This window comes from Chanodichthys erythropterus, chromosome 4 (genome assembly GCF_024489055.1).
Source record: "Chanodichthys erythropterus isolate Z2021 chromosome 4, ASM2448905v1, whole genome shotgun sequence".
In the NCBI taxonomy this organism is placed as follows: domain Eukaryota; kingdom Metazoa; phylum Chordata; class Actinopteri; order Cypriniformes; family Xenocyprididae; genus Chanodichthys; species Chanodichthys erythropterus.
In genome coordinates, this window is record NC_090224.1 from 23,976,162 (window position 1) to 23,992,163 (window position 16,002).

At 37.9% G+C, this 16,002-nt stretch overlaps 1 protein-coding gene across 2 annotated transcripts; it reads left to right on the forward strand.

Annotated features, from left to right (window-relative positions):
- Positions 1-225: 225 nt before the first annotated feature.
- On the forward strand, positions 226-15,580 carry ints7 (integrator complex subunit 7). Of its 2 annotated transcripts, XR_010894925.1 has the most exons (21): positions 226-719; positions 928-1,057; positions 1,250-1,396; positions 1,508-1,645; positions 2,728-2,774; positions 2,869-3,068; positions 3,613-3,735; positions 3,819-3,936; positions 4,074-4,208; positions 4,327-4,424; positions 6,678-6,917; positions 7,007-7,144; positions 8,100-8,306; positions 8,419-8,613; positions 8,746-8,849; positions 9,858-9,926; positions 10,042-10,174; positions 10,306-10,404; positions 14,275-14,460; positions 14,849-15,053; positions 15,111-15,249. XR_010894925.1 is itself a non-coding variant. In XM_067383377.1 (20 exons), exons 1-20 carry the CDS (start codon positions 626-628, stop codon positions 15,411-15,413), a joined length of 2,904 nt encoding a protein of 967 aa, XP_067239478.1. In that variant the 5' UTR covers positions 226-625; the 3' UTR covers positions 15,414-15,580. The 2 variants fall into 2 exon arrangements, 1 of the variants encoding a protein (XP_067239478.1); XM_067383377.1 differs by lacking the exon at positions 14,849-15,053 and having other exon boundaries at positions 15,111-15,580.
- The last annotated feature ends 422 nt before the right edge of the window (positions 15,581-16,002 follow it).

Consider the following 16,002-nt stretch of genomic DNA (forward strand, 5'->3'; position numbering starts at 1 on the left):
CAGATGGGAAATACTTTGCATTTAACTTGCTATTCATGTTATTTTTTAATTTATTTGTAAGAATGAAGATTATTTATGGTTGTGAATTACAAAAAAAAGATCAACATTACTGCTGTTTTTTATTCATAATTTTTTTCCCCCATATGTGTAAAAAAAAAAAAATATATATATATATATATATATATTATATATTATTGCGTAATTAAACAGAAAGAAAGAAAGAAAGCAAGCAGAGCATGTGGATTTTTAATAAACAGAGGCAAGGACCAATCAGAGTTAACGCCGATACATAGGCCACGCCCTCTTTGGTACTCGGACGGTGGCTTTCTAGTGGCGCTCACTGCAGAGCCAAATGAGGCGTGTCATGGGTTGAGCTTGACCTGGTCCAGCTCCACCTCTGTGGATCTAATTGGTGGAGGGATGGAGTTATGGGTAGGGTTACAGCCTCTAGCGTTCATTGTTGTTCGACGGAAACCCGACGCAACATCCTGGTCACGTGACCTGCACTGCAGCCGGGTTACTCACTTCAAACTTCATGCACCAACTCGATCTAATCTAACGAATAAAATATTGATTTTAAAAAGCAGTATATCGTTCCACATTATTCGCAATCTTGTCCTAAATAATGTCGCTGTCCGCAGCGCGCTCGTTTCTGTCGGAGGCTGCTTACGGCGAGCAGGAGCTGGACGCCAATTCAGCGCTGATGGAGCTTGATAAAGGTGCTTCTTTATAAACACCAAACAGTCACACACGTGTGCATGAATGCGTGTTTTGCTTAAATTATACATACATTATATATTATCCGTTCTGATAAAGCAGCACTGTCTTTGTTTATATTGACAAAAAATGAAATCTGTAGATATCCTACAAATATAATGAAAACAGCAAAACACACATTAACTAACTGCTATTTTTGCTCAACTAAAGGTTTAAGGTCTTGTAAACTGGGCGAGCAATGTGAAGCCGTGGTCCTTTTCCCCAAACTCTTTCAGAAGTATCCCTTTCCCATCCTCATCAACTCTGCCTTCCTGAAACTGGCAGACATCTTTAGACTTGGGTAATTGTGTGCATTAAATAAAATCTATATTCATTAGCTTTGAGACTGTTTGTATACTGTTACCTGGCTGAAATGCTCGATCTGATTTGTCAAATGTTTCTGAATAATGACAGTTGTTTATAATAATGCTATGTAACTTACTGCTCCTCTTCGCAAAGTTCTGAATTTATACATTCACCCCTGTCAAATTAGGAACAACTTTCTGCGACTCTGTGTGCTGAAGGTTACACAGCTGAGCGAGAAACACCTGGAGAAGATCCTAAATGTGGATGAGTTTGTCAAAAGAGTGTTTTCTGTCATCCATAGCAATGATCCTGTTGCCAGAGCAATAACTCTCAGGTACTTTTATTTTATTTTACAAAAGTCATATGTTTGTTGTCAGCTTCCTCGTAAAATGTGACTGTACATGTTGTATCAATATATGTTTTTGTGTCCTATGCATTTTGACAGGATGTTGGGAAGCTTAGCTTCCATTATTCCAGAGAGGAAAAATGCCCACCATAGTATCCGGCAAAGTCTGGACTCTCATGATAATGTTGAAGTAGAAGCGGCTATTTTTGCAGCTGCTAGTTTCTCATCACACTCTAAGTAAGTGGTTTTAGTTTTGGTCAACGATAATAAAAAACCCTGGAAATAATGCCTGTCTTTTTCATTGAATATGTTTTTCTTGTATAACAGGAAAAATAGAAATAAAAAAAATATATTATTTTGAAAAAAGAAAATTAAATTATTTAGTGGTAATTATATTATATTATATTATTACACTGCCTGGACAAAAAACGTTGCTGTTTGGATTTTAATAGGCAAATACTTAAGAATCTATGAATGGACCATTATTGCAGTGATTATTATGTTTCTAGCATGTTATATGTTTGGCAACGGTTCTTTTAACCCTTAAAGATTGAGTGTGTAGCTTTTCATTTCTTAAACAACCATGTAGGAAGTCACATCATGGCCATATTCCAGGATGACAATGTCAAGATTCACCAGGGTTCAGAGAGCCTGAAGAATCATTTTCACACATGAATTGGCACCTCCAGAGTCCAGACCTTAATTTCATTAAAAGTCTTGGGATGTGCTGGCGGAGACTTTACAGAGTGCTCACCTCTTGCATTGTCAATACAAGATCTTAACCAAAAATTGATGCTCTTGATGGAAATGACATCACAACATTTATTTCAATCAAGAGGTACATCATTTGGTCATGATCTTGTATTGACAATGCAAGAGGTGAGCACTCTGTAAAGTCTCCTCCAGCACATCCCAAAGACTTTAAATGAAATTAAGGTTATGACTCAGAGGTGCCAATTCATGTGTGAAAATGATTCTTCATGCTCTCTGAACCATTTCTTCACAATTTTAACCCTGGTGAATTGTCATCCTGGAATGGCTATGATATATCCTAATACATGGTTGTTTAAGAAAAGCTACACCCGCCATCTTTTAGGGTTAAAAGAACCGTTGGCAAACATATAACATGCTAGAAAAATAATAATCACTGTAATAATGATCCATCCATCCAAAGACGCTTAAATATTTGCCTATTAAAATGGAAACAGCGACTTTTTTTTTTTTGGCTAGGCAGTGTATAAAGTGGGCTGATGGCTATTTAGAGAGAAAAATTTTGAACGTAAACATTTTAGTCATTGTCTTTTCTTTTTTTTCCCCAGAGATTTTGCTGCAGGGATTTGCAACAAGATTAGTGAAATGATTCAAGGTATGTGTTTTCCTCATGTGAGTGATCTTCATTTGATCCTCTTCATTTGATAAGTGGTCTGCAGTCTGATGGATTGTGTGTTTTTGACCCGAAGGATTGGATACTCCAGTGGAGCTGAAGCTGAAGTTGATTCCGATGCTGCAGCACATGCACCATGACGCCAGTCTGGCCTCTTGCAGCAGAGAGTTACTCCAGGAGCTGGTGTCCTCCTACCCATCCACAGCCATGCTTATCGTCACTCTACACACCTTCACCCAGCTGGCCACCTCCTCACTCGTCGATATCCCTGAGCAGGTCAGACTGTAGATATTGTTTCCATGTATTGTCTTAAAGGATTAGTCCACTTTTAAATAAAATGTTCCTGATTTTCCTGATAATTTACTCACCCCCATGCCATCCAAGATGTTAATGTCTTTCTTTCTTCAGTTGAAAAGAAATTAAGGTTTTTGATGAAAACATTCCAGGATTATTCTCCTTATAGTGGACTTCAATGGCCTCCCCAAGGTCAAAATTACAGTTTCAGTGCAGCTTCAAAGGGCTTTAAACGATACCAGACGAGGAATAAGGGTCTTATCTAGCGAAACGATCTGTCATTTTCAAAAAAAAAATACAACTGTATATGCGTTATAAACACAAATTATCACCTTGCACGTGCGTCGGCTTTCCATATTCTTCAAAAAGCTTACGCCGTATGTCCTACGCCTTCCCTATATTTTTTACTGTGAAATAAAATGATGATTTGTCTATGGATGTCAATGTGTAGTTCAGTCCTCCTCATACAATTGTTTTCCTTCTAATATTTCTTAAGAACTAAACCCCTCCCCCCTTTGTCTTGTAGATTCGTCTTCTTCTCCAGTACTTGAAGGAGGACCCCAGAAAAGCAGTGAAAAGACTCGCCATTCAGGATCTCAAGCTCTTGGCTAAAAAAGCTCCTCACTTGTGGACCAGGAAGAACATACAGGTCAGAGAGTTTTAATGGGACAGCTGGTTCATTTCTTACTACAGTGAATGTCTATATGTAATTTCCAAGATATGTGTTTGTAGGTGTTATGTGAGTGCGCTCTCAGCACCCCGTACAACAGTCTGAAGCTGGGAATGCTGTCTGTCCTCTCCACACTATCTAGTACCATCGCTATTAAACACTACTTCAGCCCTAATACAGGTACAAACTCATCATTACATATTTGCTAGAGATTAACTTTATTAAAAATGCATTTATGCAAAAGATTTCATGATGTGTTTTTACATTTCTCATGTAACAATGTGACCATAACCACCTAATCTCTCTGGATGACGCAGGTGAGGCGTCTCCAGCACCCCGTCACACTGACCTGGTGAAGCTGGCTCAGGAGTGCTGTTACCATAGTAACCTGGCAGTGGCAGCCCATGGAATCACTGTGTTGACCAGTATCGCTGTTTCTTGTCCAGAGAAAGGTTGGTTTCTTCTCATGAATAATTAATTTGGGTTGTATAGACAAAGGATATCCATAGCCTTGACTTCAATATAAAAAATGTTTAAACAAAAATTTTGTTAATCTAAATATTTTGTCAGAGGTGATCCAGCTGGAACAAGAAACAGTGATGGGGATGGAGTCTCTCATTCTGCTCTGCAGTCAAGATGACAGTAAAACTGCACAGGCAACACTTCAAGTGAGTGTCAGTCAAAGGTTTACAGAGCTTAGAATACACGACTTGTCCCAAATACCTTTCAGCTCTTGCAGTGGTTCCACATTTCAGTAGTCCTCCACATTGCAGCATATTCTGGCCAAGAACAACTGACACTTAAAGGTAGGGTAGCAATGGAAAGCTAGTTTTGAATGCTAACATCCCTGAATCCTCCATTCAGAGCGTTTCCAAAGCCACGCCTCCTTAAAAACACATGAACGTACACAGCCAGAGTAGAGTCTGCTATGCGTCACCAGAGACTGCGTTAAATTAACTCATGTCTCGAAGTACATAACATTACAATAATAATGAATGTAAACAACTTGCAGAGCTCTTTCTTGTACCACCTGACTGCTGCGGATTCATTTTGGTGTTGATAGTGTTGCCACAGAAACTCCAAGCCTGAGGATGTAAACAGCTCTTAGGAGAACGTCACTGGTTGCCATCTCTTAATTGCAGTAATTCAACATGGTGTGAACACAGTATAAGCTTGTTGTTTTGGTTCAGGAGGAACTGTAAAAGGCGGCTGCTGTTTGTTTGTGGCGCTCGGTTGACTGTCTGTCAGCAGGTGCGCGGAGGTATGGAAATGCATATGTTGACAGGCAGGTAGGACATCCTTTCATTGCATTCGGAGCAAATGTCCATTATTGGACATACATTTTTTTAGTCTAGAGACTTCCACAGAAGATATATGTACTTTTTTTAATATATATATTTAGACCACATATATTATTGACTGCTATCAAGAAGTGAAGAGAGTTTCAACTATTACAACAAATATTGTTTATTAAAAACATTACCTTTAAAGTCGACACGGAATGGAAGTTGCTATAAGTTGGGTTTTTTCTTCCCTATTATGATGTACATCCGAGTGAATCGGCTTGTCAAACAAGGAAAAAATGTAGGGCGGGACTTGATTTTGTCCATGGGGAATTGATTGGATGGTTTTGGTTTGCTATTGGTCGATCACATGTCAGTGACAGGTTGTCCCACCCTCGCGCCAGTAAACACTTATTATAAGAGAATAGAAGAGATCTCGCTACAAAAGGAAGGGGATGTTATTCTGATTAAAGATTACAAGGGCACATGAATTTTAAAAAATGATGTGCAAGGATAAGTCATTTATAACAAATACTGCAATATACCAAGAACATTTTTTTTTATTTATTTTTTTATTTTATGGTGACTTTAAAGGGTTAGTTCAACTAAAAATGAAAATTCTGTCATTAATTACTCACCCTCATGTTGCTTCAAATCCGTAAGACCTTCGTTCATCTTAGGAACACAAATTAAGATATTTTTGATGAAATCCATGAGCTATCTGGCCTCCGATAGACTGCAACACAACATCCACGTTCAAGCCCCAGAAAGGTAGTAAAGACATTGTTAAAATAGTCCATGTGACTACATTGTGCTACTTTTGTACGCAAAAAAAACAAAAATAACAACTTTATTCAACAATTTCTTCTCATCCATGTTGGTCAATTTCCAAGAGGTCCTCACTGCAACTTGTAGTGCAATTATATCCGCTGCACAGGAAAATCCCCAGAGTTAAACCAACTCTGCTCAGATTACATATGGTCCCGCTCTATATAGTGTTAAAGTAACACTGAAGCAGAGTTAAAGTTAATGAGACAATTAAGTGATTAAGTTATGATTGAGCATTAGTGATGAACACCTGCTGTTAACAAGCAGAACCACTGAAGAGAAACATAACTACAACTGACTTCCAGCCGCAGCCTTTGATGTAATCAACTGAAAATAAAAGACATTAAATTAAACATCTCCACAAACAGCATATTATCTCATTAACTCTGCTTCAGTGTTATTTTAACTCTATGTAGAGAGGGACCATATGCACTCTGAGCAGTCTTTGCTGTGTACGTAGTGGATTTTAATATGTATTTTGATGACCTTATGGTGTATTTGATGATATTATGGTGTAATTTGATGACCTCATAAACATTTATGCAGTAGTGAGTTGGTGACCCAAACATGTAATTCTCCTTAAGCCAGACAAGAAACGACTTTAACTAAACAAAGAGAATTTAACGAATGGAGTTTTTATGATAATATTAAATTATAGACTAAATGGAATAGTTTAAAAATTAATTTGTCACTCTGAACCCTTTCAGTCAACTGCCAAAAATCTAAAAGAGGCTTTCGAGTGCACCTTGTTTCTTCAGTTTATGCTGAGTATTTTTAAGTCTTGGATTGTTCTCTTTTGTTTGAACTCAGACGGCCCTCACCTCTTTGGTGAAGATGTTGAAGAGCTGTCCTCATCTCAGTCAGAGCTCAGTTGATCTCCTGCTTGGGCAGCTGCACTGCGCATGTGACTCTGCCCGGGTGCTCATGTGTCAGGCTCTGGCTGCTATTGCCACACAGCAGCCGGTGCTGGCAGAGGGAATGCTGGGAGACCTGCTGGACCTTTTCAGGGTAGCAAGTCACAGAACCTCAGAGAAACAGCAGGAGCTTCTGGTGAGCAAATAGAGAAATGATGTAGCTCTTAAAGTGTCTATTTCCTGAAACGATCAAGAGTTATTTGTCTTGTTGCTTTTTTTTTTTAGGTTTCCTTGGCAACAGTATTATTCGTCGCCAGTCAGGCCTCACTCTCGTCTGAGGTTAAGACAGTGATCAGGCAGCAGTTGGAGAATGTGGCAAATGGTTGGACTGTGTACCGCATTGCCAGACAGGCCTCCCGCATGGTGAGCTGGGCTGTGAGGGAGAGGGAAGCCCATTTCAACTTTATTGGCTGATGTTGCAAATGAATCAATAGTTAAAAAGAATAGTCCACCCAAAAAATAAATTTCTTTCTTTGACTCATCCTCATGTTGTTCCAAACCTGTATGACTTTCTTTCTTCTGCGGAACACAAAAGAAGATATTTTGAAGAAAGTTTGTAACCAAAATGTTTTTGTTACCGTTGTCTTTAAATGAGATTTACAGCAGTGTCCTATAGTTTGACATCCTACAAATCTAAAAGTGTTGTAATTTTTGTAATTTTTTTGATTATTGTATACATGGAGTTTTTATGATTATATTAATTTACAGACTACATGGGATATTTGTACTTTTAACATTGATTTCTCACTCTTTAATGATCTGTGAAAAAGCTTAAAGATGTTTTATGGTGAAAAACCTAATATATTTTGGTTTACATGTAAAGATTTTAACTTAAAATCTAAAAAAAAGTGCATGGACTTTTCTGTCCTACCCAAATATCATATTATTTTATTTTAACATTTTGCTGAACTTTTTGTAATTTATATAGTTACATTATTTATATAATTCCAATAATTCATCTTCTATAGTGAACCATATGTTCAGAAATTTATTTAGCCTTTTCAGGATAATTTCCATGAAAACTATCATGATATACACTCTGCTGTACTGTACAATTTAAAAATATCTTTTTTGTTTACAGTTATCAAACTTCTGATATTTGCACCATTTAATATGCATGTATTTCTATTATTATATTTATTATTATTATTATTTGTTGTTGTTGTTGTTGTTGTGTTGGTTTTTTTTTTTTTTTTACCTGGATAGTTCTCGACAGTTTTCGTGAGATTCACCCAGACAGGCTTGTTGATGTATTCGCACTAGTAGCTGAATACATGGTAAAATTACTGTTCTCGTTTTTATTTAAATATGTCCACAGGGCTGCCATGATTTTTCCAGGGAGTTGTACCAGAGCCTTCGTACCCGCGTCGCCTCGGAACACTTCTACTTCTGGCTGAACAGTCTGATGGAGTTCTCTCAGGCCGAGCAGTGCCTCAGTGGGCTTTCAGATGGAGACTACAGCGCAGCCATGAGCGCCATCTCTGAAGCACTCAAATCCTACCAGAAGGGAATCGCATCTCTCACGGTTAGGATCTGCCAGTCATGCCTGGTTTTGTTCATTTTTCTTTTGAGTTATTTTCATATTGAAGCACAGAACAGTTTTTTGGTGACTGATTCTAATCATGTTCTGCCTTCAGGCTGCCAGTACACCACTGAGTCCTCTGACGTTCCAGTGTGAGTTTGTGAAGCTACGTATAGACACTCTTCAGGCGCTGTCCCAGCTCATTTGCACCTGCAACAGTCTGAAGACCAGCCCACCTCCAGCCATCGCCACCACCATCGCTCTGTCCTCAGGCAGTGACCTGCAGCGCTGCGGCCGCATTTCAACACAGGTGCTAAAAAACATATACATCTCTATGCCTACATATTTTTGTATTTGTTTTTCTGACTCCCTCAGTATTTTACCCAAATCAGTAATTGTTTGAGAATGGCATGTTTATTGTATGTTTTTTGGATTCGATCAGATGAAATTATCCATGGATGAATTTAGAAGTCTGGCGGCCCGCTATGCTGACCTTTATCAGTCTTCATTTGATGCTGACTATGCCACCCTCCGCAATGTTGAATTGTATCCTCTTAAAATAACCAGTTTATTGTTCATTGACTACTATTAGTATGCCATTCATGGGTTTATCTCTCCCAAAAGTATAATATTGAGCCTCCCAGGCACAATCTAAACATCGAGAGCGCTCTGCTCAGATCTGTCAATCTCCTTCCAGCTCAACCTATAGCGAGAGTTTGGGGCGTGGCTACTGTAGCAGACTGAGCCAGAGTGCGGGATCATGGCTGAAAGGTTACTTGGGAAAAGACATTCAGCTTCGGGTATATGGGATTTAGACCTGCATTTAGACCTTCAAAGATTAAACAGTTCATGAACACATCAAAGAGAATGAGGCATTGCAATGAAATACACTAAAATAGATGCTTCAGTAATACACAACATCATCATGCACCCATTCGGTAAGACAAATGTACCAGTTTATAATGTTATGTTACATGTCAAAAATTGCTCTTGGTGCAGATACTTTGGGAGGGCTTATTATAGATGCTCTAGACAGTGTTAGTCTACTCGGTTGACACACAGGAACAGGGCTAAAAGTATTCCTAATATGTTGAACCTTTTATTGAAAGTAGCCTGATTTTTACCTGTAGAGACATGTTTGTGATTTTTGAGTTTGGGAGGTGCGACGCACAAATGGGGCACTTGCAAGGTTGTTTGAAAATCTGCTTTATTTTGGTAATTCCGTTAGGTGCCACTAGTGTCGTAGAAACTACATACTTCACCTTTAAGTCTGGTCAACTTTAAGTCAGTTGCATCATAACATAGATTGTTCTAATTAGAATCTGAAAAGAATCTTGGCTAACTGCTAGTTGATAAGACTTGTTCTTAAGACATGCGCTATGTCCGAAATTACACTGTTTAGCATACTAATTTTATACAAAATACATTAGTGATTTGTTTAGATTAGAGATTGAGTTTCTAAAGTGTATAAGCTATTGTAAATATAGTATGTGCAATAAATGAATCCTAAGCTGCTCTGCAAAACATCTGTACTTTCCTTAAAACTTTTCTCAGACAACAGCAAAGCTGCTTGCTTGTATCTTATGTTATTGAGGCTTTGATAATTGATCCACAAACGGCCAGGTAAGAATACTGTAACTTGTGAATCCATAAAACGAATCTTAACATAAAACAGATGCTTTTTAAACTCAATAGATTTTAGTTTTAATATTTCATTGGCACATTGTGATGACATCAGTTTCCAGGAGTTCGGCACACATGGATCAGTTCTGGCAGAGAGCGAGTATGAACTGAGAATGCTGGCTGTGTTCAATCACGTCCTGGAGGAAGTGGAAAACTTGAGCAGGAAGCACCCTCCTGTCTCTTACTTGGTAATGTTGAAGACTTTACCTATCTGCAAATCTTTTTGGATTCACCTTTCCTAGATATAATTTCACTTTCATTTTTCTGTTTCTTGTTTCTTCTTTTTTTTTTATTTGTCTTTTTTTCTCTCTATTTCAAGCACACTGGCTGTCTGTGTGATGCTGTCATAGCCATTTTGAAGGTACCGCTGTCATTCCAGAGATATTTCTTCCAGAAGCTTCAGTCCACCAGCATTAAAGTAAGTAATCTGTACAATGGCACTTTTAAAAATAAACTACTCAATTTTCAAAGCAACAAAATAAAAATAATTTTATTTCTTCACACAGTTTTAGCTCAGTTAAAGAACATATTTCAAAGCTTGTGATGAAATAGAAGTTGTGATAAACTTTTTTTCCCTATTAGATTCAAGTAAAATGGCCTCAAACAAACAAAAAAAATGTGTGTGTGTGTGTGTGTGTGTGTGTGTGTGTGTATATATACAGCTCTGGAAAAAATTAAGAGACCACTGCAATTTTTTCTTAAATCAGCATCTCTACAAGTATGGAAGCCATTCCATTCCAATGTCTGTTGAATTCCAACACAGGCACACCTCATTCTACTGAATGAGGTGCTGATTAGGTGATCACCTGAACCAAATCTTATATAATAAGGAAAAGTTTAAAAAAAAAACACTTCTGTGGTCATCACTATCCTCTTGCAGTGGGACCAGCTGGATGGCAAAAACAGTGCTAGTAGTACCTCAAAAGTAATTGAAATAAAAAAATAACTATTGACCATGCCAAAAAAGTTGAAAAGGAAAGTTTTGAGTGAGGAAAAGAAGGGTTCAATTCTGGCTTTACTGGCAGAGGGATACAGTGAGCGTCGGGTTGCTTCCATCCTTAAAATTTCAAAGACGGCAGTTCATAAGAACAAGGTCAAGCAACAGACATTGGGGACAACAAAGCTACAGACCGGCAGAGGGCGAAAACGACTCTCCACTGACCGGAATGACCGCCGACTCATTCGAATGTCACTCAACAAACGTAGGATGCCATCAAGTGACCTACAAAAAGAATGGCAAAAGGCAGCTGGAGTGAAGTGCATGGCGAGGACGGTTCGAAACAGGCTCCTAGGGGCAGGGCTGAAGTCGTGCAATGCTAGAAAAAAGCCCTTCATCAATGAGAAGCAAAGAAGAGCCAGGCTGAGGTTTGCAAGAGACCATAAGGATTGGACTGTAGAGGACTGGAGTAAGGTCATCTTCTCTGATGAGTCTATTTTTCAGCTTTGTCCAACACCTGGTCATCTAATGGTTAGACGGAGACCTGGAGAGGCCTACAAGCCACAGTGTCTCACACCCACTGTGAAATTTGGTGGAGGATCGGTGATGATCTGGGGGTGCTTCAGCAAGGCTGGAATCGGGCAGATTCGTCTTTGTGAAGGATGCATGAATCAAACCACGTACAAGGTTGTCCTGGAAGAAAACTTGCTTCCTTCTGCTCTGACAATGTTCCCCAACTCCGAGGACTGTTTTTTCCAGCAGGACAATGCTCCATGCCACACAGCCAGGTCAATCAAGGTGTGAATGGTGGACCACCAGATCAAGACCCTGTCATGGCCAGCCCAATCTCCAGACCTGAACCCCATTGAAAACCTCTGGAATGTGATCAAGAGGAAGATGGATGGTCACAAGCCATCAAACAAATCCGAGCTGCATGAATTTTTGCACCAGGAGTGGCATAAAGTCACCCAACATCAGTGTGAAAGACTGGTGGAGAGCATGCCAAGACGCATGAAAGCTGTGATTCAAAATCAGGGTTATAATATTGATTTCTGAACTCTTCCTAAGTTAAAACATTAGTATTGTGTTGTTTAAAAATGAATATGAACTTATTTTCTTTCCATTATTCGAGGTCTGACAACACTGCATCTTTTTTGTTATTTTGACCAGTTGTTGCTTTCGGCAAATAAATGCTCTAAATTACAATATTTTTATTTGGAATTTGGGAAAAATGTTGTCAGTAGTTTATAGAATAAAACAATTTTACCCAAACACATATATATAAATAGTAAAACCAGAGAAACTGATAATTTTGCAGTGGTCTCTTAATTTTTTCCAGAGCTATATATATATATATATATATAAATATATATATATATATATATATATATATATATATATATATATATATATATATATATATATATATATATATATAAATATATACACACACACACATAATATATATAGAGAGAGAGCTGCATAAATATATCGATAAATTGAGAATTGCATTTTTTTTTTTTAAATCACAATTCTGTATAGACTAACTGAATAAACTAAGCAGAACAGTTAATTAAAAAAAAATTAATTAATTTTAATTAATTATTTATAAAAATGGTTTGAATTATTCAATGACTCGCTCATAAAGACTTCACTTGTTTCATTACTGCATGAATCAGTGTTTTGAACAAATCTCTTGAATGAATGATTCAATGACAAATACATTTGTTTACCAGTCACTTGTCGCCACAGTTGATACAATCTTTATAGAGTATTTCAGGGATGACGCGTTTTTGTAGGCCAACCCGGAAGTTAGCGGCGCAAGGGTTCCCTCGGTTGAAAGCCTATGCATTTTTCCCATAGACTTTTGGAAAATCGCAGAAAATAAGCTCTGTGTTTAACAAAGGGTTATGACACTTACACGTTTTGTCTATCAAGATAATCTTTACAAGTTAAAACAAACATAAATACATTTTGAAGCCTAAATAAAGTCGTCAGATATAAAAAGCTAACAGTAGGCTATAAACGGACTACAGCACACCATGGTCGCGGATCAACGTCGTCACCACCAAGCTTCCTCAAACTGCATTTAAAAAACAATTTTATTTAAAAACATGTTCGCTGATTATGATCTGCGCTGTGTATGAATACTTATCCACTTTTTTATGAGAAATGCTGTCCAAATGTCCCGTTTTTAATGATGACGTCTAAAGTCCCCGCCAAAGGAAGTAGTCCCTTTTAGCAATTTGTTAGCAACTGACGTTTTTAAGACCCAGTAAAGGTATAAAAAATCACAAGCGGGTTATAACTTGTGTGTTTTATGTCATAGATCAAAATATTTAGAGGCTTTGTTAACCACAGACCTTATTTCAGGCGATTTAGCAAAAACCCATTCAAAAAACCCATAGACTTTACAGCGTTGGAACCAGAAGCCCTAAAATGCTAACTTGCTTCCAGGTTTTGCCTACAAAAATGCGTCATTCCTGGGGTTCTCTATTTGAAGTGACTTTCAAAAATACTGTTGACATCAGTGTTTATATCAAAACTATAAACTTTTATCCCAGTACTTCTGTGATAAAGTGAATCATTTTAAGGCCGAAATAATGATACTGTGTGGATGAAAAGACTGTTTGTGAAGCGGTTTTATACCTATATGATAACTGCTCTCTCTGGCTCGGCGGCAGCACAAACGCAGATTTGAATATTCACTATGATCATACTTGGCAAAGGTTTAATAGACACAGGTGAATCGTTGTCACTTAGGAATAGGATTGCATGGGTGTTTGAATCAAGAGCTGAATCTTTTAACGATTATTCATGCAGCATCTAACATATATTATAATACATATAAAATATAGTTTTACATTTTATACACACTCTCTCACACATTCACATATTCAGCCTTGAAAATTTAATAAGATTATTAAAATTTTGTCAGTTGCTCAGAATATTAGTAGTATAGTATCCCCTGGTTTCACAAACCCAGCTTAAGATAGTCCTAGACTAAAATGCATCTTTGTGCTGTTTTAACTGAAAACATCTTGAACTGCCATATTTTAAAATGTCAGTGCCATTGATTTGTCTCAAGAGGCACACCAGTAAAGTTTTTTTCTAGTGTACATTTATAAAAGCTACTTGCATATCCTAATTGAACTAAGGCCTAATCCTGGTTTAGGCTAAGCCCTGTCTGAAACCAGGCCTATATTTACTGAAGTGCTTTACATCCATGTCTGTTACTATATATCATGTTAAATAGCCCTTTGTGTTAAATGAATGTCTTTTCTTTTGTAAATATTAAACTATCTGAAGGATTAGCTCTTTATATCATTTTGAATTTGTTTTTTGTTTTAGCTTGCTCTCTCTCCATCTCCTCGTACACCCAATGAGCCAATCCCAGTGCAGAACAACCAGCAATTGACTTTAAAGGTGGAGGGGGTGGTGCAGCACGGCTCCACTCCGGGACTGTTCCGGAAGATTCAGGCTGTCTGCCTTAAAGTCAGCTCTACTTTACAGTCAAAACCAGGATCAGACTTCAAGGTGAGTACCACCAAGAGTCTAAGGCCCTGTTTACAGATGGTATTAAGATGAGTTTTGGGCTGAGTTCACCTACTCTCAGCCTACTGACCTAATGTTTAAACATTATGGGAAGTGTGCTAGCCAGACAGGATTTAAACTTTGTTGGCTGAAGATCTAAGTTTGCTTTGAAGATGAAAAAAGTACCAAGCACAATATGTTCTCACTATTCCTGATTTCTAACACACATTCACAGTATTCAGCATGGTCTTGTGACTGTCAGAGCAGAAGCGAAAGCTGCTGCTCTCCGTTTATTTTTCTGACTTCTCATGTCGTGTTCATACAGTATGTAAATTGTGTGAGCTTATGTTGTCCATTAGTTATAAATATCTATACATTTACCTGCCCATAGACACTCCCCTTGAAGGAATCAGGACAGAAGTGGTTGAAAGTGGACAAAAGAGACTGATTAAAATACCAGGTTTAAACGACAGTGTCTCCTTCGTCTACTTGTGATCCAATCAACCAAAACACATCTTGATACCAGGTGTAAAGAGGGCCCATTTTGTTCTTTTGGATCACATTTTTTGATCATCTAAGGCAGTTGTTCTCAGTTGGTGGGTAACATCCCCCAGTAATATTTTTCCAGCAGTAATGAAGGACTTTGGTTTTAGATTCCTATTGATTCCAAGACCAACGAGATTGAGCAGAAAGTGGAGCCTCATAATGATTACTTCAGCACACAGTTCCTGCTCAACTTCTCCATCCTGGGCACACACGTTGTCACTGTTGAAGCCTCAGTTGTAGACACCAGTGGGATCGAATGGAAGACGGGACCAAAAACCACTGTATCAGTAAAGTCTCTGGAAGACCCTTATTCCCAGCAGCTGCGACATCAGTTACAGCAGCAGCAGCAGCAGCAGCAGACCGGGCCTCAGCCGGGACCCCAGAGGAACATCTGTGCCCGCTTCCAGTGACCTCCACCATCAACTGCTTTCTGCCTGTATTTTACTTATTTACAGACTTTCTTGTTTGTGTTCTTTAGTGTTTTGTACAAGTGAGTGGGCGAACTGCTTTCTGGCTAGTTTTCCTTGTGTAATAATAAATAGGCTCACATTTTTCTTCTTTTGAATACCTCCATAAGTTTCTGTGTAAATGTTTAATAAAATAACTAAACTAAAATACAATTTGCCTTTATTGCATTATTGGTCTCCTCACTTTCACTGTCACAGTGGATCGGGACAATCCTAAAGAAGTATTTCTTTCAGAAGTGGAATATTGCTTTCACTGCAAGTGTGATACTATAATTTAGATTTTAGTTTTGTTAGAAACAAATTAGTCCATTAATTTCTGTGGTGGATATATTACACTTATACAGGGATGGCTGTTTTTATCTTGGGCTTTAATGACCGGTTCATTTTGGAGCTACAAGGGTAAGTAAAAGTAAGGGCAGAAATGCTCATGTCAATAAAATGTATTCACAAATAAAATATTTGATCTTTTTTAGTAAGTGTTTCATTTTGAATGTTTTTATTTGAAAATCCTTAATTTTTATTTTCATTAATC

Excerpts from the sequence above, each read along its gene's own strand:
- ints7 (XM_067383377.1), top strand. The coding sequence starts at position 626 with ATGTCGCTGTCCGCAGCGCGCTCGTTTCTGTCGGAGGCTGCTTACGGC. Across the intron at positions 1,058-1,249 it reads GCAGACATCTTTAGACTTGG|GAACAACTTTCTGCGACTCT; the intron begins GTAATTGTGTGC and ends CTGTCAAATTAG. Across the intron at positions 10,405-14,274 it reads TTCAGTCCACCAGCATTAAA|CTTGCTCTCTCTCCATCTCC; the intron begins GTAAGTAATCTG and ends TTTTTGTTTTAG.